This window comes from Rhizomucor pusillus (genome assembly GCF_041956525.1).
Source record: "Rhizomucor pusillus strain CBS 183.67 unplaced genomic scaffold VTP01scaffold_23, whole genome shotgun sequence".
Classification (NCBI taxonomy): Eukaryota; Fungi; Mucoromycota; class Mucoromycetes; order Mucorales; family Lichtheimiaceae; genus Rhizomucor; species Rhizomucor pusillus.
Window position 1 is genome coordinate 59,764 of NW_027192165.1, and position 25,305 is coordinate 85,068.

The 25,305-nt window shown below is 45.9% G+C and overlaps 12 protein-coding genes across 12 annotated transcripts; 4 read left to right on the plus strand and 8 right to left on the minus strand.

Annotated features, from left to right (window-relative positions):
- Nucleotides 1-213: 213 nt before the first annotated feature.
- Nucleotides 214-1,296, minus strand: VTP01DRAFT_5535 (uncharacterized protein; the record flags this gene model as incomplete). Its single annotated transcript, XM_069384338.1, has 2 exons — nucleotides 214-1,176; nucleotides 1,231-1,296. 2 exons carry the CDS (start codon nucleotides 1,294-1,296, stop codon nucleotides 214-216), a joined length of 1,029 nt encoding a protein of 342 aa, XP_069235203.1.
- An 87-nt stretch (nucleotides 1,297-1,383) lies between these two features.
- Nucleotides 1,384-2,897, minus strand: VTP01DRAFT_5536 (uncharacterized protein; the record flags this gene model as incomplete). The annotated part of the gene is made up of 8 exons (XM_069384339.1): nucleotides 1,384-1,571; nucleotides 1,626-1,773; nucleotides 1,838-1,843; nucleotides 1,908-1,995; nucleotides 2,060-2,230; nucleotides 2,312-2,469; nucleotides 2,524-2,714; nucleotides 2,768-2,897. The coding sequence occupies 8 exons, from the start codon at nucleotides 2,895-2,897 to the stop codon at nucleotides 1,384-1,386; spliced, it is 1,080 nt and encodes a 359-aa protein (XP_069235204.1).
- A 470-nt stretch (nucleotides 2,898-3,367) lies between these two features.
- VTP01DRAFT_5537 (uncharacterized protein) lies at nucleotides 3,368-4,185 on the minus strand (the record flags this gene model as incomplete). Its single annotated transcript, XM_069384340.1, has 4 exons — nucleotides 3,368-3,520; nucleotides 3,591-3,793; nucleotides 3,863-4,078; nucleotides 4,140-4,185. The coding sequence occupies 4 exons, from the start codon at nucleotides 4,183-4,185 to the stop codon at nucleotides 3,368-3,370; spliced, it is 618 nt and encodes a 205-aa protein (XP_069235205.1).
- A 1,659-nt stretch (nucleotides 4,186-5,844) lies between these two features.
- VTP01DRAFT_5538 (uncharacterized protein) lies at nucleotides 5,845-7,370 on the minus strand (the record flags this gene model as incomplete). The annotated part of the gene is made up of 6 exons (XM_069384341.1): nucleotides 5,845-5,888; nucleotides 5,950-6,418; nucleotides 6,485-6,660; nucleotides 6,732-6,947; nucleotides 7,027-7,173; nucleotides 7,238-7,370. 6 exons carry the CDS (start codon nucleotides 7,368-7,370, stop codon nucleotides 5,845-5,847), a joined length of 1,185 nt encoding a protein of 394 aa, XP_069235206.1.
- Nucleotides 7,371-9,848: 2,478 nt separating this feature from the next.
- Nucleotides 9,849-12,789, minus strand: VTP01DRAFT_5539 (uncharacterized protein; the record flags this gene model as incomplete). The annotated part of the gene is made up of 4 exons (XM_069384342.1): nucleotides 9,849-11,442; nucleotides 11,515-12,229; nucleotides 12,299-12,521; nucleotides 12,655-12,789. 4 exons carry the CDS (start codon nucleotides 12,787-12,789, stop codon nucleotides 9,849-9,851), a joined length of 2,667 nt encoding a protein of 888 aa, XP_069235207.1.
- A 711-nt stretch (nucleotides 12,790-13,500) lies between these two features.
- On the minus strand, nucleotides 13,501-14,653 carry VTP01DRAFT_5540 (uncharacterized protein; the record flags this gene model as incomplete). Its single annotated transcript, XM_069384344.1, has 4 exons — nucleotides 13,501-13,634; nucleotides 13,693-13,728; nucleotides 13,799-14,456; nucleotides 14,522-14,653. 4 exons carry the CDS (start codon nucleotides 14,651-14,653, stop codon nucleotides 13,501-13,503), a joined length of 960 nt encoding a protein of 319 aa, XP_069235208.1.
- A 663-nt stretch (nucleotides 14,654-15,316) lies between these two features.
- VTP01DRAFT_5541 (uncharacterized protein) lies at nucleotides 15,317-15,754 on the plus strand (the record flags this gene model as incomplete). Its single annotated transcript, XM_069384345.1, has 2 exons — nucleotides 15,317-15,533; nucleotides 15,600-15,754. 2 exons carry the CDS (start codon nucleotides 15,317-15,319, stop codon nucleotides 15,752-15,754), a joined length of 372 nt encoding a protein of 123 aa, XP_069235209.1.
- Nucleotides 15,755-16,089: 335 nt separating this feature from the next.
- On the plus strand, nucleotides 16,090-16,833 carry VTP01DRAFT_5542 (uncharacterized protein; the record flags this gene model as incomplete). The annotated part of the gene is made up of 1 exon (XM_069384346.1): nucleotides 16,090-16,833. The coding sequence occupies one exon, from the start codon at nucleotides 16,090-16,092 to the stop codon at nucleotides 16,831-16,833; it is 744 nt and encodes a 247-aa protein (XP_069235210.1).
- A 392-nt stretch (nucleotides 16,834-17,225) lies between these two features.
- VTP01DRAFT_5543 (uncharacterized protein) lies at nucleotides 17,226-18,806 on the plus strand (the record flags this gene model as incomplete). Its single annotated transcript, XM_069384347.1, has 6 exons — nucleotides 17,226-17,232; nucleotides 17,307-17,335; nucleotides 17,397-17,508; nucleotides 17,579-17,789; nucleotides 17,853-18,470; nucleotides 18,530-18,806. The coding sequence occupies 6 exons, from the start codon at nucleotides 17,226-17,228 to the stop codon at nucleotides 18,804-18,806; spliced, it is 1,254 nt and encodes a 417-aa protein (XP_069235211.1).
- Nucleotides 18,807-19,003: 197 nt separating this feature from the next.
- VTP01DRAFT_5544 (uncharacterized protein) lies at nucleotides 19,004-19,990 on the minus strand (the record flags this gene model as incomplete). The annotated part of the gene is made up of 6 exons (XM_069384348.1): nucleotides 19,004-19,111; nucleotides 19,171-19,182; nucleotides 19,254-19,424; nucleotides 19,512-19,672; nucleotides 19,739-19,908; nucleotides 19,968-19,990. The coding sequence occupies 6 exons, from the start codon at nucleotides 19,988-19,990 to the stop codon at nucleotides 19,004-19,006; spliced, it is 645 nt and encodes a 214-aa protein (XP_069235212.1).
- A 150-nt stretch (nucleotides 19,991-20,140) lies between these two features.
- Nucleotides 20,141-21,941, minus strand: VTP01DRAFT_5545 (uncharacterized protein; the record flags this gene model as incomplete). Its single annotated transcript, XM_069384349.1, has 4 exons — nucleotides 20,141-20,850; nucleotides 20,916-21,009; nucleotides 21,084-21,517; nucleotides 21,578-21,941. 4 exons carry the CDS (start codon nucleotides 21,939-21,941, stop codon nucleotides 20,141-20,143), a joined length of 1,602 nt encoding a protein of 533 aa, XP_069235213.1.
- Nucleotides 21,942-23,186: 1,245 nt separating this feature from the next.
- Nucleotides 23,187-24,734, plus strand: VTP01DRAFT_5546 (uncharacterized protein; the record flags this gene model as incomplete). Its single annotated transcript, XM_069384350.1, has 5 exons — nucleotides 23,187-23,303; nucleotides 23,363-23,445; nucleotides 23,499-24,068; nucleotides 24,141-24,178; nucleotides 24,286-24,734. The coding sequence occupies 5 exons, from the start codon at nucleotides 23,187-23,189 to the stop codon at nucleotides 24,732-24,734; spliced, it is 1,257 nt and encodes a 418-aa protein (XP_069235214.1).
- Nucleotides 24,735-25,305: the final 571 nt, after the last annotated feature.

Sequence of the window (25,305 nt, forward strand, 5' to 3'; positions counted from 1 at the left end):
TCTTCCATTTATCATTGAGCAACGCGCGCGGTTTGGCGGTATAGGTATACCAATCCACAGTTGCGATGCTGAAATTGATATGGGGAAAGTGAGGGAGTAAAATTCTACTTTATCACGGCCAAACCAATTACACCCTATTTGAACTCGAAAATTCTGGCAGCTTACAAATCGCTAACTGTTCGATTGTTGTAAAAATAAACCGAATCCTGCCCATCAGTCCTTTGCGATAACGATATCGAGGCGTCCCTTTACTGCAAGAAGTCCCTCGGAGTTATTTATCCACACGTCGAAACATTTTTTCGTGTCGTTTCCCTCCGAAATCTCCTTGCCACAGAGCGTGAGAGGTTGATTAACGTAGAGCGGCAGCAGACATTTGTACTGGAAAAGTTTAATGTCGGATGTATCCAACATCGCTCCTTGACGCAACAAGTGCGATCGCAGCAGGCTAACTAGCAGTGTTCCTGATAAAGGGCCATGTACAAGCCGTTCTGAGTGGTTCTCTTTGCCAGTGGCATACATGTAATCGTAGTGGATCTGGTGGGCGTTAAATGTGAGTGCAGAGTAGCGGAAAAGGAGTATGGGTGATGGATGACTGACGGTAACAAAATCTGGCTGCTTTTTCATTGAAATGGCTCTAGGTTCGCCGAGGGGGATGTTGGCATTGACGTAGCACAGGCATCGTTTCTCTTCAAGCGACCATCCTTTCCCGTTTTCGATCCGTTTCTTTAACCATACAAAGACTGAGTCGCCCCGGAGTCCCGTATTCCGATAATCGATGCGGTCCACTGTCGTTGTCAACGTCGCGCGATCTCCCACACGCAGAGGGTTCTCCGCATTGCAAACGTATTCGGCACCTCCCCAAAGCCGTTTCACGTATGGTTCGGGAGGAACAAAGTTAGTTTCGTATCCATCGGACGCTAGTTCCCGCTCAAGCGTGCGAGGTGGAAAAAAGACATGGTGGTACGTAAGCGGCACCACGTCGCCTGGAGCTGGTAAGTTGCCGTGGAGATACGGCAACGACGCGTCGTTGAGTGTGTTGGTTAGAAGGTTAATGGGCGAACCAGTGATAATATCATGCTCGATCGTCGATTCATGAATCGCAGTGTCTTTCCACTTTGCAATCGCATCAGGTATAACAGACGAACAATAGGACCTCCGCAGGAAGGCACTAGCAATCTTTTGCTTCGTTAAATGCTGCTCGTGCACTGGGCATGTCAATGGAATGTATACCTTGCTCGGTCTCGCTTGAAGGAAGGGGCAAAAACGCCTGCGTGTCGCAAGCAACAATGGCTGCATGACAAGAGTTGTCGCTACCTCTCACCGCCACTCTCTCCCTCCCAAAAACAAAATGGCGACAAAAAGGGATCCAGGTATTATACGAAATCAAAGCATTAGGGTATTTAGATTTTCATTCAAGATAGTATCAGACACTGCCACCATGACATGCTGTAATAAATTTGTATCTGTCGCGTCCGTATAGTGTGTATAGATGCGTTTCTCCTGGTTCCTGTTCAGCTTCAAGAACCGTTGTCGAAAGTAAGCACGCGCCTGCTCAAAGTCGTCGTCCGGACCTTTTAAGCAAAGAATATTAAACAATGGTCTTGTCAGAAGCTCTCTTCGTTTACCTGCATAGTCGGGAAAATACTTTGAGATGGGCGATCGTTTGATTTTCTCCTTGAAAACGTCGATCTTGTTGAGAAAGAGTACGATCGATGTGTTGATAAACCACGGTGAATTACAAATGAGATCAAACACCATCAACGATTCGACCATCTAAGTTCCAGTTTCCGTAAAAGTAAGAATTCTATCCTTCACAATCGGCGTTCACATTACCCACATGATTCTTAAAACAAGCATTTAGCAAATCTCGAAAATGTAAAATATGTTACATCCCGAACTATACTCACTGAATTTCGGTCTTCTATCAAGCATTGGTCGTATCCGCTAATAGCGACCACAAATATGACCGCGGTAACATTCTCAAAACAATGGATCCTGGCATAAAATCACAAGTTAGCGCTGCGAAAAGAACATGAAATATGATAAGAATTTTGCTTGCCATTTTTTACGCTCGCTTCTCTGCCCACCCACGTCAAACATCCTGTACTTTAGAGGACCTAGCTGGAAATCCGTCTCAATGATACCGGTGGATTTTGCCCGGCAGCGAATGATATCTTCATTTGTGGGCAAATAATCAGGTTCCCACAATCGGTCGAGTTGGCTGTAGAAGCTATGTAAGTGTAGCAAATATGTAAGATTTAATCTTCCGTGCGACAGTGCCGTTGCACTTTTTCAATCCATGATTGCTTACTAGGAAGCATTGTCGTGCAACGCAAACCTGTTTCCGTGCTTGCATGCCTCCTGCACACCTTGGTCGTCCCAAAGACGCTTCAAAGGTTCCAGCAACTCTGGCGCGAACGAGCTACCGTGCGGCGTGATTGATGTGTTTTTTACAACTTTGCAGTGTTTCTACATTGCATTAGCGATATGCACAGCAATTTAAAAGAGAATGAATTCGTTTACCTCCAGAGATGGATCTTGCAAAGGTATATTTAACGTTTCATCCATGGCTTCCAGGATGCTACGCATGATACCGACTACATTCTCGAGAACGATGACGCGGTAAACTTCCCGTTCAGATTGGGTGAAACCCGAAGCATGTATGAGCTTCATCTGCTTCAGTATAGTCGATTTTCCTGACTCGCCGGCTCCTGCTTCATGTCAGCTAAACGAATTGGCAGCTAGATTCACTTTTGCAGCGACTCACCGAGGAGGAGCAGCTTTACTTGAGTCTTCATCTGTTTCTGGTCTTCACGGATCTGTTTATCGATGGCACGGCTCCTAGCCTCTTCTGTGTTTTCGCCGCCACTGTTGACACAGCTGACGCAGCCCCCCATCTTTTTAGAATTTGCGTTGTTATTCCCCCTGCTGTCGCTTTGTTGATGTGTGGAGCCCTGTTTTGTGGCCTCAATTCGAAAGAAAAGGAAAGGACAGGACGGTTGAAATATGTTGAATATTTCAATTGAGTCTGCCCGTCACTCTTGTAATATGGTGTGCCTAGGGGGCTGAGCCGCTCACACCAATGGCACAATATCCGAAAGAGAAATTTTACAAGTCTTGTTAACGAGAAGGCTATTGAGAATTTTAGTAGATGGATTGCAAAGAGACGAGAGATCTGAGAAATAGCATATGTAGTTTGGGAATAAGAATACAGATAGCAAAGAAACAGCTATCGTGCCTATAATATTTCAGGAACGCGTAGGCCTATCGATAACTATTCTTTGATTCTATCTATATAAATCTCGCATTGATGGAAATATAATATGAAGGTAAACTGGGCTTGTAGCTTTATTAAAGAAATCCAAATTTAATCTTGGAGAGAGGCAATGTAAGTCTTCAGGTTTGGTCGCTCCTTGAACGCAGCAGCGAACTTTGCCAAAGCAGGGTATTTTTCTTGGATCAGGTCAAGGGAGTTGTTTCTGTGCAAGCAGTGATATACCAAGTAATCTGCATAGGAGATCTACAAGTGAATACATAGCATTTCACAGTCAGTACAATCAAGCGTGCTGTTCATTATTTGGAAAGCTTACTTTATCACCAAGGACGTAGGGACCACCATTCTTGGCATAGACGCGTTCCATCTTGTCGAGATGCTGTGCGTATCTCTCTTTGTCATAGTTCTCCTTTACTTGTTCACCTTTGTTGCAGTACAGATAATTCGTAAACCAGTCATATGCAACGTCAGCTGCGTAATCGACGTAGTATTCCTCGTCATCGTTCTCAAACTTTAGTGCTGCAGGGAAAATAGACCGTTGTTAGTATTTGATATTCATTATCTTGTTAATAACCAAAACATATGTACCTGGGACGCTCTTGCTCAGGCGACGCAAAATGGGCAACGTGCGGCCATAGACGCCCTCGGATGTTTCGATGAAGGGAGCAGTAGCGGCAGGCATCTTGTTTGCTGCAATCAATTCATCGCGTTTTGAAGGCCATTCTTCCATTTTGAAGCGGACATCTTCGTATGAAATGTTATTATCTTGAAGGAAGTAGCGGAGGACCTGTCCGTAGCCGCGAGCTACGTACATAGCAGTAGTGAGTAATAATAAATAAATAACGTAGTTACTGTCTTCACTTACTGCCAATGTCAAAGTAATAGAGCTTGACGTTAGAAAGGTTGGCCATGTTTTGATAAAATGTATGTGCTAGCAACGAGTTTGAGGTTCGGGAGGAGGAGGTCGAACGTGTCTTTATACTTGCATTTTTTTCTCGGTCTTTCCCTCGCTACGTCGCACGAGTTGTCCTCAAATGGGCAAAGGCGCAAAGCTACGTAATATTGCGCATATGTAAAATTCACCTTCAGACTGTATATGCAGACATCGTTGTTTGATTTGTCAGCAGTAGCAATGCGCGTATTATTAATTAGAAGGCGCAGTAGATTCGTGCATTAAGGGGTCATGGGATGATGAAACTGCCAGGAAGCCACTTTGTATTACATACAGACTTGCCAAATAACAAATAATAGGTTATTCCATCTTCTTTCCCATTCACAAATAAGCAGTGGATAGATATTCCTTCCCCATTGCCTGTTGGCAAAATTGAACTCCAAAAGGGCTTCCGATCAGTGGGGATTTATTTCCAAGAGAATCCGTTACCATATTTGCAAGGATAGATGTACTGCAATGGTCTGATAGAAAGCAACTAGCTGGTATATATAAATCAATGATCATTGCTTATACATCATACGTATTGTAAGGTGCAAAAAATGGTTACTTACATAGCTTTGTTCCCTAGTAAACCGTCGGAAGGTCTACATTCTTACCCCATCAGAGCGATGTTTCATCTACTAATGAATTGTTATCACGCTTTTGGGGACATCATCTTCGCTGTACGTGGCCAAAAGAGAATGGCCTCTGGATTTTTAAGTTTGTTCTAGAAAGTCAGGCAAACAAAATTGATCAAACGATTCGAGCAGGTTGGCGAGTTTAGGTAGATGAGGTAACACAGCGAAACAATAAGGAGAGAAAATAACAAGCGAAGGAAGTACATACCAATGATATTGCGACTAAGGGCTAATTTGGAGCGACGCAGACGTTTATATTTGCAATCCGGGTTCGATCATTTTCGAGCAAGAATGGGTTAAATATTTTGCGTTTCGCGTATACAACGGTTGGCAGCACTGAAGGCTCTCTTTATGCGTAACAGGCACCTTATACTTTGCACACAGTCTAAATATTATCGGCCCGCATTTTGCATTTGTTTGCAGCGGAAACATCTTCTACTATTTATCAACATGATGTAGCGCTCTGGTTAATGCGTATAGTAATCTTTATATACGTAAACATTGATAATTATTTACAGTGGAAAACCCGGCACAGGAGGAATAGAGCTCAGGCGCGAAAGCTTCGGTCCCATCCATGTTTTCTTCAAGAATTGGTATTCAGGCTCAGGCGATGCTCTCCCAAATCCACTGTGATCTTCGTTGACACCATTTTGCAGCGCACGGAGAGTTCTTTTATGCAGGGTTCTTCATGAGGCATTTGTAAGCATGTTAGTGGTGTGCTAGTAGTACCATAGATTCATTTTGAAATTTCTGTGCAGCTCGAGGGTTGGCAGCAATTGTCCCAAATACCTCACAGAAAGCAACATTGTCTATATCGATATGCACCGGCGCGTGGTTTTCCTCACAAGCGCAGCAGTGAGCGAAGTGCTTGTAAATGTATACAACTAATTGGACCTGCACCGCAAAGCCCAAGACAGAACTCAATGAAGATTTAATAACATTGAAAAATATTTACATCGTGGCATTAAAAGAGGAGGGGATGGGAGGGAGTATGAGAATAATTAAGCTTTTTGTCGTTCGCGCCATCCATTTACAACGTTGGCTCCTAACCACATCACTTTAGTATCCCTGCTTTCACTCTGTAAAGCCTGTTTGTATAATTATACCTTGACTAGCATTTCGGTTGATATGTACGACCTGAGGCTGGTCATATTCGCCGTACCGATGCCGTTTGCTAGGCACAGTCTTTGCTCGACGTAATCTTGCCTGAGAACGTAGCGACGGCCGTTTACTTGGAGGCGGCGTAACGAAATCTGTGCCGGAACATCGTTTTGGTGTATCATACATGGTCGACGGTCGTTTTGATGATAATGATGATGAGCTATTGGAGAACCACCGGGCAGCTGCTGCTGGTCGGACTACCGTATCCACAACTGTGTCTGGATCTGGGTTCTCGTACGGTAATTCTTCTTCGTTTACATTGTTGGTCTCGTCGTTCGAGACTTCGGAGATCGGCTGTAAAGAATTTGATGGCATGGAAAAGTTTTGTTGATTCTCGATCAGATACTGAACTACTTTGGCTGCCTCTTTGCATTTTTCAGGTTTCATACGTTCATCAGGATGTGATAGCATACCCTACAGGAATAATATTTGATCATTATACTTTGCTTATATTTTGCATGAATATATAGAGCAACTTACGGGTGCTAGGACAAGTGCCAGGCAATAGGCATCCATCAGCGTCTTGTCGTGATTTGCAGCAAAGACATGCAGTAGGTCCAGTAAATATAACAACAAGTATTGGTTTTCTGGTGGCAATTGGGAAATAAGCTGCTGCATCGCGGCAATCTTGTCGCTTTCCTTTGCATATTGTTTTTCTATTGTTATTGTCAAATCTGATGTTAGTCTTTTTTTGGGCTTTTATCAGGTCTCTTGCTGAAAAGTTTACCATTTGCATGCATGAATGAATAGTACAGATCGTAGCTAACGACCGGTTCAGGGAGATAATTGAGGTATCGCTGCAACAAAGTCGCTGCATCGTGGACTGTACAACCGCTCCATGTGACTTGGGAGCCGTAGCACTCGGGTGAATCAAACATGGTTTGTAGGTAACGAAGCCGGCCGCTGTTTCCAGGCTTCCTGAATATACCCTGAGTCGAGAGACCTATGGAGAAGGTTTTGCTTTGTCAACAATACAATTCAGATGACTCAAGGTAACACAGATCGATTTCGGGTTTGCTCACCTTCGTTCTTGACAAATGATCCGCATTTAGCAACGACAATGGGCACAGCGCCGTAGTGATATGTCTTTGTAGCATCGTCAACGTACGATATACAAGCGTATGCATATTTCAGCGAGTCCTTTAAAGCAATTCCAAAGACACCTTTTTCTAAAAAGCTGGCGTGAGAAAAGTAAAGAAACAGATAATTGATTGTGAATATAAGATACACTACCAACAACAGGGATTTTCATTGCTTTAAAGTTAGCCGCTCTGGGATGCGCGGCAGTTATCTTGTTCCACCAGTTGCGTATGCCGTTCTTGAGCGGTGGACTCGAGATTCCGAGAACATCGAGAGAGGTCGACATTGGCGAATTGTCAAAAGGTAAATCAGTTGTGTTATAACAAAGTGAAAAAAAGGACAGGTGGCCTTTTCTTGGAATCAATTTAAAGTGCAGAAAACGAATGTTTCAGATGGCCTGTCCTGGAACAAAAAGTAGTGGCTCGGTCGGTCGCCGAAAGCAGCAATGCATTATTGGGGAAAAAGATCACTGCTAACAACAACGCTTGGCTTGCTTTGCTTTGCAACGATGATGGAAAATAAATAGAACGTTTGTCCATATACATCCCGTTCTCCGCTGCCTACCCAGCCCGACGTTTGTGCATCCTGCAATGCTAGGCTGCAAATCCCTCCCTTAAAGATCGCCTTGCCGAGCATATGTAACATGGGTCACCTCTAGTTCCGCGCGCTGCTGATCCAGATGTTCCTAATCCAACGTCGGAGCCATCCGGCCACTGACTCCGGCCACTTGTTCTTTTTTAAGCAGTGGAAAGAAAGATAGTTCTTATTAGAGATCCATAAACATAGGAATACTGAGAAAGATCGGAGGCAACGACTGTGGAGGGTCCATTTGTAATACGCTCAACCGTTAGTAAGCTCTCTTTTATTGGTAGTCGAACATCTTTCTCTAAAGAACAATTGCTGATCGATTTCCATTGTACGAGCAAAGCTCCTGATATCTGGACACAATCTCGCTCTCTCCAAACCCCAAAAGATCGACAAGAAAGAAAAAACAAACAGACGGTCCCCACCCATTGTTGCTCTCTGCGCACTGAACCGAATATATGCTGCCCTCCATTTTATCGGAGAAACAATATACTATACCAAATATGGCATGGGTGGCCTCAAGCACAAAATACATTGAGGGTTTTGGAATTCTAGAACGCATACCGACGGGCAATGACTCGTTCATGCTTCTCATTTACTGTATGGAAAGTATCCACTTCTTTACACAATCTTTTTTTTCGCATAGCAATCGAGTTTTTGTTGGTTACAGAGGGAGATCTCTGAAAAAAGCCCAACATTGGGCTATCAAATGATTACAACAATAAATAAAGGAGGAAACGGTGGTGATGCTCCACTTGGTGCTGGGTATTTACAATCAGAGATGATGCCTGGCGTAACCAGTGCTATCTATGTTTTGGTATCATTATTCGTTCTGCTTGTTCCAGGATGCTGTAATCCTTTGCAGCGCATCTGCCTTCGGGTATACTTGTGAATCTGCCGAGAGTACTCTTTGCGAGCCAAAGCGAGGACATCTCTTCGTGACATGGCGGGTAGCATGGTGGCTGTTGCTGCTGATTGCAGGCTGCTGCTTTCGTGTGTTGCAAGGTCGGGTTTATGCGATGCACAGAGAGAGTCATGCTGCGACGACGAGTTTCAGAGCATAGATCCTATTCAGCTCTTTTAAATATACGATGCTCACTTTCTCTTTCCAAAGCTAGGCGGCACCCTGATTTGGAAAACCATGATATCACTGTTTCCATGCGATCCGCATCGCAAACTAGTACTGATTTAATGTATGAGCTAACGGCCATTTGTCAAGCATCACTCTGAACTCTTTGTTGCATAAGCTTGATCACGCGACGTGAGAACCAGAAAGTTGGATCGATATCAACTTATACGCAATATCGCATTGTTCGTCACGCCAAAGCCAATTCAGCCATATAATAGATGCAATTGGAGGAAGAAGACTTGCACGACTAAATGTTCACGTCATCACTCCTGTTTGATTTATAAAAAAGAGGGAGCATTGTGCTCTCTATACGTCAAAGTTCTACGTATGTGCTAAGTTTCAATTTTTATTAAACGTTTTCTATGGATTGCCACAATGTTCTACGGCTAAAATGACTAAAACCCTGTCCTAAGAATTTAGCTTACTTGACATTTTTTGGGGGGGGGGGGAATTCGTGTCAAGCTTAGTCTCTAGACTTTGCAGATGACTTTCGGATCTTCTGTTGAGCGATAGAAGGAAAAAGCTTTAGACGATCACACGACTTAATAGCGCGTGCACGTGCCAATCAGTGTTGGTAGAACAAAATGGTACATGGCTTAAATATTCATGTGCATTCTTTCTAAAAATGCATGCCGACATTGCATGTATGAATCCTTTTTACTTGCGGCGAGATGCATCCAATGATTTCACATTGTTCACATACTAGATTATGGAAAATTTAAACAAATCCCTGTGAAGCTTTGGGCAATTTACAGTTTAGGTCCCGTCAGCATTATCCGAGAATGTAGCATCGGCATTATGCCCAGCGTTTGTATGCAAATAGCAATACAAGCAGTACAAACTTTCCAATTGCTGTCTGCTATAACTGCGAAGTATTCCTTTTATATACGACAACTTGATATACAGCAATCTACATGAGTGCATGACTGAATACACCAGTTTCCATGCCTTTTTTTCGAGAAAAGGAAGGCTTTGGCAGGGGTGATGGAGAGAAAACGGAGTTCATCGCCATGGAACAGAAACACGAAAAGCAAGAAAACGGCTATACACTTATTGCAAAGAATTGTTTAATAACAAATCCATCATGGATTCTGATTGGGCATCTTGGTGGATATTCGGCTCCATCGGGTTGTCTGCAAGAGCCATTGCCATGTCTTGTTCCTGAGACAAGTTCATCATATCGATGTCATGGGTATAAGCTTGCTGTTGTGATAGTGATGGTGGTGGTGGTGGGGCTTGATACGGCTGTTGCTGTTGCTGGTCCGTAAACTGTTGCTGCAGATCGATTTGATACGAGCCCGAAATGGTGTGGCGACGATGGTTTGCAGATACGCGGTTCATGTATGGCTGCTGGTGCTGGTGCTGCTGTTGTTGCTGGTGGTGGTGATGATGGTGGTGCTGATTCGGCGTGGATGTAGTTGGTGTTGGTCCTTCCGGTAGTCGTGGATAATTCAACTGCTGCTGGGCCGCAACAGCCGCCGAGCAGCTACGAAGCGCTTGCTTGTAGAACGGGCTTGGGTTACTTGAACTGGCCATCATCGGCGGCGCACCGCCAAATTGCGAGTACATGTCTGCAGCAGCCATAGACTGGAAAGTGGTAGCTGTAGGCGATGGAGTCTGAGGATAGCTGACCATGTATTGCTGATGCTGGCCTTGTTGATGGAAACCCATAACAGGCATCGAAAGACGGTTCTTTGAGGCCATGGAACGCAATCGGGTCGTTCCAGGTGTGGGAAAAGCACCAGCGCCGCCGCCACCAGTGGTAGGATTGGTAACATCGCTGTTGCCTACTCCTCCTCCTCCTCCTCCTCCACCGCCGCCGCCCAACGCGGCATCCAAGTGAGACGCTGTCCGAACACGTCGCTTCCCACTGGAAACGAGACTGGAACGTCTGGATTTGCTATTACTGGTGTTACGAGATGTATCGCTAGATGCAAGGATAGGAGAAGATTGCGAAGAAGAAGGGTGGTTGTAGAACGAAGGAGGTACGTCGGCCGGTATTGCTGCTTGCGGGTGAGATCTACTTGCAATCTCAACGGCAGGAGTGCATGTCAGGAGCTGTTGCATTAGTGCGTACGATTTTTCAAAAGCTTCTTGGTGACCTTGGATGCCCGATAAACATTGGTGGATCGTCATGGCTGCTGATAAGCAGTGGATCGTGTACTGTATGCCACGAATAGGATAATACATGCATTCGAGGCCACCTGAGCGCAGCAGATTGCCTACCAAATGCGTGATTGCAGAAGCAGAGTCTGTGCAGCGCTCTTGCGACACGCTTGCTTCGTTACCGACGGCGTGGGGTCGGTGGAGTAATATAGTACTTAAATGGAGGAGCATCAACAGAAACGAGGATGAAAATGAACTACTTGTAGGCTTGATAACACTCATCATAAAAGTGCCGGTTTCCTCAACCCTTTGCTGCAACGCTCGTAAAATCTGATCCCGTTCCCTCTCTTGGCTACCTGACGCCGAGCGCTGCCTTGCAAAGTTCACCACGTCTGCGTGGAGATGTACGACTTTTGCCATCCAATGGAAATGGAGCATAGTCTCATGCTCCTCGGTTTGGCTCTCATCCAGTAGCAAGTTCGGATAGTCCACTGTGCTGTCATTTGCATTAAAGTATGGCTCCGTTCCCAGCTCGGTGCTATAAAGTTTTATACGTTTGTTTCAGCTGAAATTGGCAAATAACCTTATTCCCAAACATAAACTCCATTACCTCATAAGAATATCGTATGCGTACACTGCCCAGAATGTACGTTTGCGCTGCTCAGCTGTAACGGGATCAATCTGGGCATTAGGTGGAAGCGACTTGCTCAGTCCGAGGTCTTTGCTCATCTGCAGGATGATTTGAAAATACTGTCTTGTGCGCCAAAAGTATCCAGGACGTCGCACATGTTCTTGATACTTGATAAGCAAAAGCAGTGCTTGAATCGTGGTTAATCGAGGAGCATCAGTGTAAATATCAATGAGACTGAAAGCTGCCTGGTAGTATCGCCACCCTGCAGGCTGGCCATTGGTGATTTCATTGGAGGCGTGATGCCACCTGGACGCGACTGCATACATTGCATTCAGCAACAGCATGCAAGGTGCTATTTGGATCTGCTTGTGGAACGTGTTTTTGTGCAAAATAGGTAGATATGGATGTACACGTGAAAAGTAGACTTGGATCAAGTCGGCATTGATTGTAGTAGCTGCAATGACGTGTGGGTGAAGCTTTGGTTGAGCTGGTTCTGTGTAGTTGATTGCCATGAACGGTGAAGAAAAATTCCTGCTTGCTGGGTCGTCGTAGATACAAGGTATTCGATCAACTCGTAGCATCCCATCCTGAATGTACAGGCCTTGTCCAATGGTACCGACAGCGAGTGAGTCGGTCGGCGAGTTGTGTCCAATGCTAGGTGACGCTGCTGCTGATGATGATAGTATAGAGCTACCTGTTTTTTAGAGATATAACGCACGCTTCAAAAAAGACAAGAGCGGTAGGTTTACAAGAGCGTACTTACTGCTACTAGAGCTTGGCATGTTTGATTGATCTGACCGCTTACTCGTGGTTTCGACAACATCCAACTTTAGGGCATCCAAGATCTGCTCGACAGCTCTCAGCCGAGGTTCGAGGGTTTCTACGTATTTTTTGGGCGGGCCGCGTTTTGGAACGACCTTGACAAAATTGCACTCCTTCTTGGCCGAGACGCAGCGTTGGCACGGCTGAGCACCATCACATCGTACCTAGAAAATGGATCAGCTGAGTTGTCAATCGAATCAGTCTCAGTGAAACTTGACGAGTCGTTTCGACAAGGAGAAGAAGGAGCAAGAAAAATGTATATGCAGCCCGTCAAGTTCCTGCAGTGTTACACGTTACCTTTCTTTTGCGGCACTCGTCGCAGGCCCGGCTAACTTTGTTGCGCTTTTGGCTTGCCCCGCTGTTCGACTTTAGCGTAGGCTGAGATGGTGAATCAGGAGATTCTGCTGCTGTTGCTTTAGGTGACTCAGCCATTGTTGCATGCCGCTCGTGCGTTGCGATAAGCACCCCTTCTTCAAGTGTTCTGCACAGCACACAAAGTTAAGTAGGAACCTGTGTTTTCGCCCGAGACTCTGGTAACCCAGTGGGAAAAGTCAAAAGTCGCGTAAGAAAAAAAGGGTCCCTGTGTGTCTCAACGGCTGGTGTGCACCTCTACAGGCGGAGAGACAATTCAACTTTTTGGGTCCTTGGTGGTGTCCTGCCCGGCTTTCTTCTACTGCTGCTAGTAGTAAAGCTTGCGAGTTATCAGAATGTGAAGCAAAGGTGCCGTCAAACTCGCTCACTGGATACTGAACTTTCCCTAGGGTGTCCCTGAAGAGATCACGTAGTAGATACAGTGGAAAAGAACAAAGAAAAGAATGCATAGTGGAAAACTTTGCCACGACGCGAAAACCTCACGGAAGTCATGCATGCTACTTGCCATACATATCCAATCAACTAACTTTGCGAGAAATTGGAAAATGACTAAGAAGGGTAACGTCTTTGACAGGATGACGTGATCATCATTATCATACAAAATGCACTAGATAAGTATGCTATCGGCTACAAGTATGCAACACATTTATTCACATATTTGAAAGTTGCAGATTATATGAAACAAACGTGCTAATTAATTTGGCAGCCACGATACGTAGGTATACAGCAATTAGACGTAAGTTTGATCAGATATCGTACACAAAAACATGCTTATTTAATGCAAATAGCGTTCGGGGGGCTTGCGACACCCTGGAGCTTGTTCAAGGGTGCCGAGGTGAAGAAATATTCATAAACACCATCCTTTGCAGAGTCCTCGGCAAGTGCATCCAAGTCAAACATTTCACCTAAACGGCACTGTTAGGAGCACGCCAAGAGATGTCGGCTCGTATCTAATTAACTTACCAATTGGCATACCGAAAGCACCGAGGAACATGGAATCTGGCGATGAAGATCGGTGGGTTAATAATCGAGTGTGGTACGAAGACGGTGCGCAAGACTAGCCACTTACGGCAAGAGTCATCCCAAGATTTGGGCGGGAAAGCTTCGAAAGCAAAAACGTCGCCAGCGACGGCAGCAAAGTGGTTGTTCCAAATCCACGCATAAGTTTCCTGGCAAGCCTTGACGCCAGCAGCGGATGGATTCTTGTAGTCAAATTTCTCGCAGTACTTTCCGCCACCGAGCTTCTTGTAGGCGGCGATCCATCCAGTGCGGACTAGCAAGATATCGCCGACCTTGAAGGTGACACCTTGCTCCTTTGCGACCTGTTCCAACTCTTCAACGGTCACCTCGTGGCGCTGAAGCGGGTCAAAGTCAGGGCGGTGCTTCTCTGCCCATCGGGCAAAGTCCAAAAGAACTGCGCGGCCAGCAATACCGCGGCGTGCCATGTGGTGGATACCAAGGCGGTCTCCAACACCGTTGGCCACATCCGCTGGATTGACGCCATTGTAGAACTTCAAGGTAGGAAAATGGCAGACGTGACGGAGACCATCCCATTGGCTAGAGGATTGCGGGTTGAATCCATCGTACATGTCATCAAAAGACACCTTTTGTTCAGTGTGAGGTTGGATGTGGTGCTTGATAGCCGGACGGCCAAACAGAGGAGGGTTGGGCTGCTCCAATTCCCAGTTCAATGCGTAGATCTTGCCTTGCTTGATGCATTGACTGGCCTGTTTCAATATAGACAAAACCTTGTGAGTCCGAGCAAGAGTATGCAATATAATGGCAATCTTACCTCTGCAACGCACTCAGCTGTGAGAAGGTTGAGAGTTCCGAGGTTGTCCTCCTCGCCCCACACGCCCCATGCAGTGTGGGCAGGGTGTTTAGGGTCAATAGGTAGCTGGTCGTAGGTAGGTAGGTTGGACATTAGAGGAAAAACGAGGGAAATCCAGGGTTTTCCCGTTCCGTCTTTTTAATCTTTGGTATCTGCGGGGTACTTGCTCCGATTCATAAACTTTCGTAATCTGTATTTCCACGGTATTCGCTTAAACCTTACAGAAAAAAGATGGAGTGCATGCTAATATCGGGACCGGCATTGGAATAGTCGAGAACTAGGCTAGTTATGGTCAGGTGATTTCTTTTCATACATAAATGTACCCAAGCTCTATCTGTGTTGCCCGACGAAACAGAAATGCAGTCGACTGGAACACCAAAGCTTGTGGTTAGGCTTCTTAGCTTACAGTGTTGTGCCACGGTAATTGGATTTGGACCGGGCCTCTTGAATGTGGGCTACTGTCTATGAACTTGGGCCGGTGGGAAAAACTTTGGGCCAGCCTGCATAGTGGAAGTGAACTTCTCGAGGCGAAAGATGTCTATCATACCACACTAGTCGCTGAGACTTCATTTTTCGATGGCGCCAGACAAATTCTCGAAAGGCTCTGGCATAGATAAAAGGTGAAGGCATTGAAAGTTGTAGAAACGTTATTCTTTCACTGTAGACAGTGGTGATAGGGAATTTCGGCAATTTTGCCATCTGAGTTCCTGATCCTACTGGAAACAGCAGCTTTTTTCTTTTCCCTCAGCTTTCCAAATGTCAACCAAACTCGCCAAACAATCCCTCGATTTATTGCTCAAATCAAAGCGATCTTTAAATTCTTCAAGATCTGAAACGGGCAGTGACAGGAAATCGCTAAAGCTACCAGATACAAAGAAGGGGATCAAAAAGATCAAGTACGAGATGCGCTATGGACATTTGCAAAATAAGAAGGCCGAGGAAGCAAAGCTTAAGCGCAAAGAAAACCCTATTAGTAAGCGTCTTTTCTATCGACTGACTGTTTCACGAAATGGTACATAACTCTGGTCGAAATAAATAGATACTGTGTTGCGTGACCAGGAAGAAGCCCAAGATCAGTTTGAACGTAACCTTAAAATCCTCACGACATCTCGACTGAGAGGCACTGAACGGGAAATCGATGCCAGAAAGAAGGTAAGACGACGGGAATGGTACGGTTTTGGACAACAGCTTTAATGGCAATTATCCAGCTTTTGCAAAAGTCAAAAAAATAGAAGTCGTTGTCGTTGTTTCATCATCATCGCATATTTATATCATTCCCATGTTTGGTACAAGAGACCTAAATCATCATCGCATCCATGATCGCAGCGCATACCTTATTTGACAAAAATGGAGGAGCTCAAAGAAATTTCATTGTTATTTAGGTTTTTCTTTGTGCATACCCGCGCGTTTTTCTATCCTTGCATGAACATGTATATATATATATACATAAACAAAGGTTCTTACAAACAAATGTACCTTTTCTCTTTTTTTTCTTTCTTTGATACACAACACAGGTCGTTTTTGCAACAATGCTACTCAAAAAGTCGTTCAAATATCCTAATTGTTCGGAAAGACAATCCAGTTTTCTGGTATCGCCGAGAATACGAACCGAGTGCGTGTTTGCACACGAGTCGCTCGTGGTAACAGAATTTGACAGCTGGACAAAGCGTGCATCGGTTCGGGTGATGCAACTACCGCATCCACCGCGGCTACCTCCCATCGACCTCTTCCACGGACCAGAGAAGAAACGACCTCGACCATCCAAAGAAATCTGCCACAAGGTCGAGAGGCAGCTGCGACAACGCATCCTCTGGCAGCGACGCAAACAGTTCGTTGAAAATGCAAGCACGAATAATCTGAATAGCAACAACAACAACGCGACCACCAGCAAAGAGTCTCAGCTCCTCGTCGCACCTGGCGGGTTATCATCTATCACGTCGTCTTCATCCGTAGCAATAGACTCCTCCTTGCCCACCAGTCCGCCGTCCCCCGACTTCTCCTTCTGCCGTTCGCGTAACCCCATCAACGCAGACAAGGCAAAGAAGAAGAAGGACAAGGTAAAAGCGGGCGTGTATAGATGGCTGCTGTCTCAGTTCGACAAGATTGTCCCGCTCAAAATTTATCACCCACCAGGACACCAAGATCGACATGGTGATGATCTGCAAATATCCTTGTCCTCATCATCGAATTTGGAGGGATGCCCGAGTTCTGTATCGTTGAGATACGAATTAGCACGCAGGCCCTGTTTCACCGAGTCCAACTTTACGCTGTAGTTTATATATATATATATATATATATATATTCTTGTTAGTAGCATTGTATTAAAAGGTTCATTTTCAACCCGGTGGTGCTTGCTGAGGTAGGAAAAAGAGGTTGCACAGATTTTCCAAAATGCGGCATCTGCCATCGTGCCAGCCAGGTAACGCGATCCCCTCCTCCTCCCCTTTGTCCCCTTGCTCTTTTTTTTTCTTTCCTTGCTCGCAAAACTCTGTCCCTGCACCTTCTTGCAAGCAGACAACCCCCCTTTCCTTCCCCTAGAAGTTCTCTTTCTTTTTTTTTATCTCGAGACAAACATACTTACACATACACCGATACACACTCCACCTCTCATCTCTTGTACCCTTTCGTAAACCCCCAATCTCATCTTCAACAATTTTGAGTCATCATGTCTGGTATGCTAATCATCTCGATGCACCGCCGCCATCATCGCCTCGAGATCACTAACACATGTACCTGCAATCACTAGAACAAACGAACGGAGCGCCCTCATCTGGCGTAAGTATTCGTTTGGCACATGTGTGTATGACCACACAGTTTTCGCTAAGAAACTATGTAGATCACTGTCGTGCGCAAGAAACTCGCTGGTTACGTTGGTTTCGCCAACTTGCCCAACCAAGTGCACCGCAAGTCGGTCAAGAAAGGATTCCAGTTCACCTGTATGGTTGTGGGTATGTTTTCAGGGAGAGATTTTTCTGCTAGGAAGGGGATCGATCCATCTGATATACATGTTTTAAACAGGTGAATCTGGTTTGGGTAAATCGACCTTGGTGAACACACTTTTCAATACTGCCTTGTATCCGCCCAAAGAGAATGTCGAGCTTTCGCACGAAACGCCTCAGACTGTCGAAATTCAATCCATCACAGCCGACATTGAAGAGAACGGCGTAAAGCTTCGATTGACAGTTGTAGACACTCCTGGTTTCGGCGACTTTGTTAACAACGAACAAAGGTAGGATTACGCAATGTGTGTGCAATGCAGTTACGTGTGTGGATGACTGATCTCGCAACAAAGCTGGAAGCCTATTCTCGACAGCATCGAGTCTCGATTCGATGCCTACTTGGAGCAGGAAAACCGAGTGAACCGTCGTCGCATGGTTGACAACCGCATTCACGCTTGCCTTTATTTCATTGCACCTACTGGCCACGCTCTCAAGCCATTAGATATCGAGTTCATGCGCCGTCTTCACACCCGCGTCAACTTGATCCCTGTTATTGCCAAGGCTGATACCTTGACCGAGGAGGAAGTCACTGCATTCAAGCAACGCATCCTTGCTGATATCAACTATCACAAGATCCAAATCTACCAAGCACCTACCTATGAATACGACGACCAGGAGACTATCGCCGAGAACCGCGAGATCATGTCCAAGATCCCCTTCGCTGTTGTTGGTTCTGACAAGGAGTTTGAAGTCAACGGCAAGCGCGTGCGAGGACGAAAGTACCCCTGGGGTGTCATTGAAGTTGACAATGAAGAGCACTGCGACTTTGTCAAGCTGCGACAAATGCTCATTCGTACACACATGGAAGAGCTTAAGGAATACACTAACGATGTCCTTTACGAAAACTACCGTACCGAGAAGCTCACTGCCATGGGTATCCAGCAAGATCCTTCGGTCTTCAAGGAAGTCAAGTAAGCATTATCCGGTATGTAGAATGAAGATGATCAATTACTAACATTTTTCCAAACAGCCCCATACAAAAGATGGAAGAAGAACGTCTTGCACACGAACAAAAGCTAGCCAAGATGGAAGCCGAAATGAGAGCTGTTTTCCAGGCCAAGGTGCAAGAGAAGGAAGCCAAATTGAAGCAGTCAGAAGAAGAGCTTTATGCCCGCCACAAGGCAATGAAGGAAGCACTCGAGAAGCAGCGCTTGGACTTGGAGGAAAAGAGACGCCGTCTAGAATCAGGACAGTCCATCACTCCCGAGAAGGCCGCAAAGAAGAGAGGCTTCACTTTCAACAAGTAATCCTTGACAAAACTAACTACTACTTTCCCTCTCTCCATCCTCTTCTTCGTCTTCTTGGTAGTGTAGTAGAGCATAAAATTTTCTTTTCTCTCACCTTTTTTTTTGATTCCTTTCATGCTCAAGTAACCGTATCTTCTATATTATCTTTCCAATAACATCTTTTTCAAAGACCTTTTTAATTGATTACTATCGCTTGTTTATTGTTGCTGGGTTTTCGAATCAATGACGAAGTAACGCTGTGATGGATATCCTTGGCCAGGAACATCGACGAAAAGTTCTTCAAATTGCCAGTGACCTTTCTCATCCTACGAAAATAATACACGTCAATCCTCGCGCTAATTGGTTCCTCGGTTAACTTACGTACCTTTTTCAAGATCTAGAAAATCGGATAAATGAGCAAGCATCGATGAGTATTATTTTCTCTGGTTTCTTTTCCTATCCACATACCGCTCTAGCAGTGCCATCCTGCGAGGCACCATCAAGGTAGAACTGCATCACCATGACCTCGTTGCCCTTTGTATCCTGTGCTATCTGGTACATGACGCGGTGGTTGTGCCGTCCTCTGTTGTTCCGTGGTCTGCTGTGGCCAGTGATGGGTGCGCCGAGACGTTCAGTGACCTAGAAGTAAGATGGCGCGTCAATGTATGTATGTATGTATGTATGTATGTATGCGACGCAACAAATTTCAGGGCGGCGGTAACATACTCCCGAGTGCGCTTGAATGTGCTTGACGGCGTTCTCCATGATGTTAGGCGGGCTGTCTGCGCTGAAGAGCTCAGACCCTACATAGTATGCCAACCCAGCCGTGAGACCTGCGCCCAGCAGGATAAAACCAAGGTTGAAGGATACTTTGGAAACCGCAACGACTGCACGCAGCAAGCGACAGTTAGACAAGTAGAGAGCGTGCTACATCGACATTCATGTTGCCTTACCTTTCTGCGGCGTCGAAAGCTGGTTCCACTTTACCGTGTCACCTGGTGTGGCAAGCGAAGACGATTTCGAAGACTTTTTATTCGGATGAATGCTTAGACCGGATTTGCAACGGATCCTTGCAGCTACTGCTGAACATCGATTGCGGATTGCTGCAGCGGCAGACGGTTGACTGAGAACAATTAGTTTGCACCCTGTCACAGTTGGACTCGCGCAGAGCAGATACAGTACCGTGCCAGTAACAATACAGACATATTTATACAATGTATTTATATATGGAGAGACAGCACGAGTGTGGAGAAGAACAAAGTTGTCGTGCCCGCGCCGCGGAGACACAAAAAGATCACGTGAGAAAACAACAATGGGTCAAACAAACATGAAGATAAAGTTTATGAAGAATTATCCTATTTCTTTGCAATAGCTGCCTTGTGTGCAATCATGGCTACAATAGCTGCGCCTAGACCTGACCCGTCTCGGGCGAGGGAGAACTTAACTTTATCGGCAGCAGTTTGTCCAAACAATTCGTTGAGCGCTTGCCGCATATTCTTGTCGAACCCGGGGAAATGCTCAAACAGCGAGCCGTCAATAGCGATCGTGCACTCTTGGTTGACTAGATTACAGTGCTTGAGCACGGCCGCGAGACCGCATCCAGAGAGCCGGGCTGCGCGGCGGCCGACCAATTCGGCGACTGTCTTTACGATGCGGCGGTCAGCTAGTGTGGTCTTGGGGATACCCAAGATGCCTTCCAAAATATGCTGTGTCTCTGGCAGATGCAGTTCGGTGTCAGTGTGCATGGTTGACATGTATGCAGTTTCAAAGCTCCATTGTTTGTTAAGCTCCGGCGATGACAGCCCACCAAATAAGAGTTGGCGATCAACGAGCTGCAGTATACAGTTTCGAGCAACTTCGCCGAGGTACATGCCCGATATCATCTTTTCGAATATCTGCTGCCTCGGATTGATTGATTCGCGGTCGACTTTGTTGTCAAAAACCGTCATGGGGAGGACCAGCCTTTCGCAATCGAATGCACCCCACTCTGTGTTGATCACCATGTCTTCAAACGGTACAGGACCGCCCGTCCATTTCTTAATATTGCTCATCTTTTCATAGTGACCTTGAAAATTTGTTAGGTTAAGCTGCTGCGTCAACAGCAAGTAAATTCCTTCCTCTTATTCTTACATGCATTGGTGCCTGTTCCGAGGATAATAGCCACTCCCGTTTCCGGGCGAGAATAGCCAAGTGCCATCAATGTGCCGACGGTGTCGTTTACAATCTACATTTGTTTCGGGTAAACAGGCACATGTGTGTTAGTCTCAGATTGGATAAATATATACGCGCAAAACGTACCGCGGAAATATTCACCGGTAAATTCTTGCGCAGAAACGCATCCTGGAGCATGACGACCACGTCCTTGTTTACAGCGTTTTTGCAAGCGAACCCCTTGGTCCATTGCTTCAGGACGCCTCTGTTGATACCTGTTTGGAGGACAGGGAACGAGAAGGTGAAACCGAGCTGGATCTGATCGCCCTGTGGCGGATGGATATCTTTTTCTGTCAAAAAGTTATCGACTGAATCGGCGATAAAGTCACAGAGATCTCGCATTTCGCCAGTCTTGAGCTCTGGAGGCACTCGATATTTCTGCTGATGGATCTCGTACTCGCCGTACCCCTTGAGATCTACCTCGCACACACGCAAGTTGGTCCCGCCTAGATCTAGCGCCAGGTACCGTCCTTTTTCTTTGCCGGTCGGTTTGCCAGTAACAAATGTAGGTAACATGGCCACTAGAAGGGGATATTAAACCGAGCCCAATTCCATACGTGATAGGAAGAAAAGGCTCTCACCTGTCGCTCCTTCCTGATCCAAACCTTTCTGCATCTCAAGCACAAAGTGATCCATGATTTTCTGCAAATACTCCGTCGATAATTCAAACAAGTCGTAAAGCTCCTTGATCACTGCTGATTCAGCACCGTCGTCTGTATTATCGTTGGATTTGCCATTTGACATTGCAGCTTGGGCTGCTGTCTTCTCCTTGTTGCATCCATTTGAAAGCATGTCGGTGGTGGCTGCTGTCTCGATAACAGCTGCGAGCTTGTTCGATGCCTTGGTGGCGTCCACATCTTTGCTAGAACGCAAAAGTCGAAGAAGGGTCCGCACCCTCCGTGGCAAAGGATTCGTTGCTGTTGTTGTGGTGCTGGTGGGTGCCATTTGTTAACTGCGAGGATCGATGCCGTTGTCTATTCCCAAATATATGCTCTGCCAAAAGCGGCGTCGTCGTCGTCGTCGTCGTCGTCGTCGTTGTTGTTGTTGTTATCTGTGCGGGGCGATGCAGTGAGAGAGAAAAAAGAGAAAAATCCATCTTTCCCTGCGATTCATTTATATTTGCATAGAAAGCACGGAACTCACGTGTGCTGCTGATAGTCCTGTACGGACAGTTTTTTTCTTTTTCTTTTTCTTTTTTCATCTCGTCCCAAAGTTTTCCAGCCGTTCCAAAGAAATTGCATGGGAAAGTAAAGTATCCTAGTATGGTCGTTCAGCAGGGTTCTCAATCTTTGTCACACGCACACATCACGAAGGACACGTAGTGGAGACCGAAAGAGAGAGAGACCGAACAAGGGACCTTTGCCCGAAGAAAATCTCGCAGCACCACGTTCGGATTGATTGAGAGCCATCAGCATGAGTAATAAATGTGGGGTAAAGCTCTGGAACAGATCTGCTGTCCGAGAGAGAAGTAATCAAGACAGAAAGCAGCAGCCAATTAGGTGTTATGATTACCTAAGACAACACCGGATACACCGACAATCTATCCTTTCCCGCCTGGCCATTTCTTTCCCGTTTGTACTTGTACAATCCCAGGCCCAACCTTCACTGTCTTGTCGTTTTTTGTTTTACCACTCACTCGTTGCTGTTCATGTATTAATCGGGACCTTCCACTCGTGTTGCTCTCAGGGCAGTGTCCCAAAGAATTATCGCTATTACATATTTGATTTGTCTTCTTATCCTAAATCCCACTTTACAGCCGGAACAGTGCTGACATTCACAAAACGAGATAAGAGGAGGACGTGAAGAAATATAGTTCTCGTTAGAGCTGACAGAGTTCCCTCCTGTCAATTTTGGGAAGGGCGGGGAAGGCTTCACTAAAGAATTATTTGCGAGCGGGTCCTGCGATAACCCGTCCTGCAGTAACATTACTGGCAGACGCATATACCCCGTCCCTTGCAGGAGTACAAAGTTTCCCGAGGCTGCTGGTCTTTTTTGGTTTGCAAGCGCACAAAAGGAAAGGGATAAATGCGGGACTCTTGGTGACAATGATATACTTGGAAACTTGCCGGTTAATAATAAGGTAATCCCCAAGATCTGGTTACTGCGGGGGAAACTCCGAAATGAACGAGTCAATCAAACCAGCGGTGGTGGTCAGGAACACATACGGATCCTTAAACTTGTCAAGCAGACATGACCATCAACTTCTTCAAGGGAATTCCCTCCCTTGATCTGCTACCCACTCAAAAGTTTGCTCGTGCATCTCAGGTGGCATTGTCTCAATCGAACGCTGCACAGTTTCTGTTGCAAGTAAGTCTATCCTCAGACAAGTAGTCTTCATATCTTATCTTGACGCGCTTCCGTGCCAGTATGGTCACCAGTGCGGAAACACTGAATATCTTGAGAACTTGGCAAACTTTTTGACCCGAGTGTATCGCGACGAGGTGAAAATGTAAGTTGCATGATCCATTGCCCTATCGATTTTTTTTCTTATCATACACTTAGTGAAAACTTACTGGCAACATCTGGCGCATCGTTTGGCTTGCAGCACTGCTTGAGCTTGCTGACACGTCCCGGTTCGGTAACACGATACGCATTTTTCCAGAACCCAACGTATCACCTGGTATACAGGATATTCACGGATGTCGGATACGATACGTCACAGTTTGTTGGAATACCTGATACGGATACGGGACTCGATGTGGATTATTTCCAACGTTTTCTGGAAACACATCTGTCCTCTGATGACAGCAATAGCAGCGAGTATTACACAGCTGTCTTGTACTGTGTCCCTACACACGCGAATCCCACGTCATCCACTTTGTCTCCAAACAAAAGACGTAGATTAGTAGAGCTGGCGAAAAAGTACAATGTGCTCCTGATATGCGACGATGTGTACGACCTCTTGACTTTTGACGAGCTTGCTCCGAAAAGAGTCGTTGCATACGACCTGGAAGCAGACGATGGCAAGCCCGTCGTTGTCAGCAACTGCTCCTATTCCAAAATCCTTGCTCCTGGCTCTCGCGCTGGTTGGATCGAGGCTCCTCCCAAAATAATATCCAAACTAGGTGACTGGTAAGCCTTGCATTTCTTACACAATCCTGCAAACGACTCTTTTCATGATTTTGTATCAACTGGAATTACTAGCGGCTCGTTTATCTCTGGCGGCTCCCCCTCTACATACTGTAAGTGTGCGAACGGTGTAAAAAGGAGGAGGAAGAGGGAAAAATCTGCTGCATTGTGTGTGTGTGAGAGAGAGAGGGAGAGATATTTACTGCAAGATGATATATAGCTAGCGGGATAATATCCGCTATGCTGGGCACGGATGACCCTGAACTCTCCCTGGAAGCAAGCGTTGCCTCTCTCAAGGTACTCCTAAAGGACCGCCTCCATCGTGGGTTGTGGAAGGCAATCCAGCAGCATCTAGTTCCGCTAGGATGTTCAGCCAGCCTCCCGAAGGGTGGCTACTTTGTGTGGCTCCAGCTGCCTAACGGTTTAGACTGCACTCGATTGAGAGATTGCATCAAAGTCAACAGGCTTCAAGTCGATTTTGGTCCTGGTGACAGTTTTAGCAATCCAGCTGAACCACAGTCTCACTCGCAGTTTATCCGTCTATGCTTTGCTCACTACACGACGGGTGAACTTGTCATTGGTATCAAGCGTCTTGCAACAGGTGTAAAGTTAGCCCTGGAAGAAATCGGCAACGACGACAACAATAACAACAACAGTGCAACTGCTTAGAATGTGCCCATCAAACAAAAGCAATCATCAACAACATGGTTGACAAACTTTGATCTACGTAGTTGGTAATAGACGCATGTGTTTATCTAGATGAAAGCAGCATTGTATGTAGCCGTCTTCCATTACTGCTCCCTTTCATGGGTTCCACCCTCGAGCGTGTCAGAACCGGCCCCCCTTTTTGGAACCGAGAATATACAAAGAAGAAGCAACCGCACCACCCCTGAGAAAAAATAAAATAGCATTACTTTGCAGCGTGCTGAAATTCTTTGTTCGTTTAAACGCGCCAAGTAGGTAAATTAGCATATGCTCGTCGTCGAACACACGAATGGCTGCTGCATCGACGATCCAACTGCCGTGTACGGAAATTGTCACCGAGGGGTTTTCCGAGCGCATAAACACAAGCATTTGAAACATTGTCACAGACACACTCGGAAACTTTGCCTTATCGTTCACTTGACCGATAGCTTAGACCTACAGATCGAAATCGATCGGTGTTCTTATTACGGTGGTCCATTTGCTACAACAATTCCATCATCGACAGAGGCGAGAGAGCGAGAGAGAGAGAGAGAGA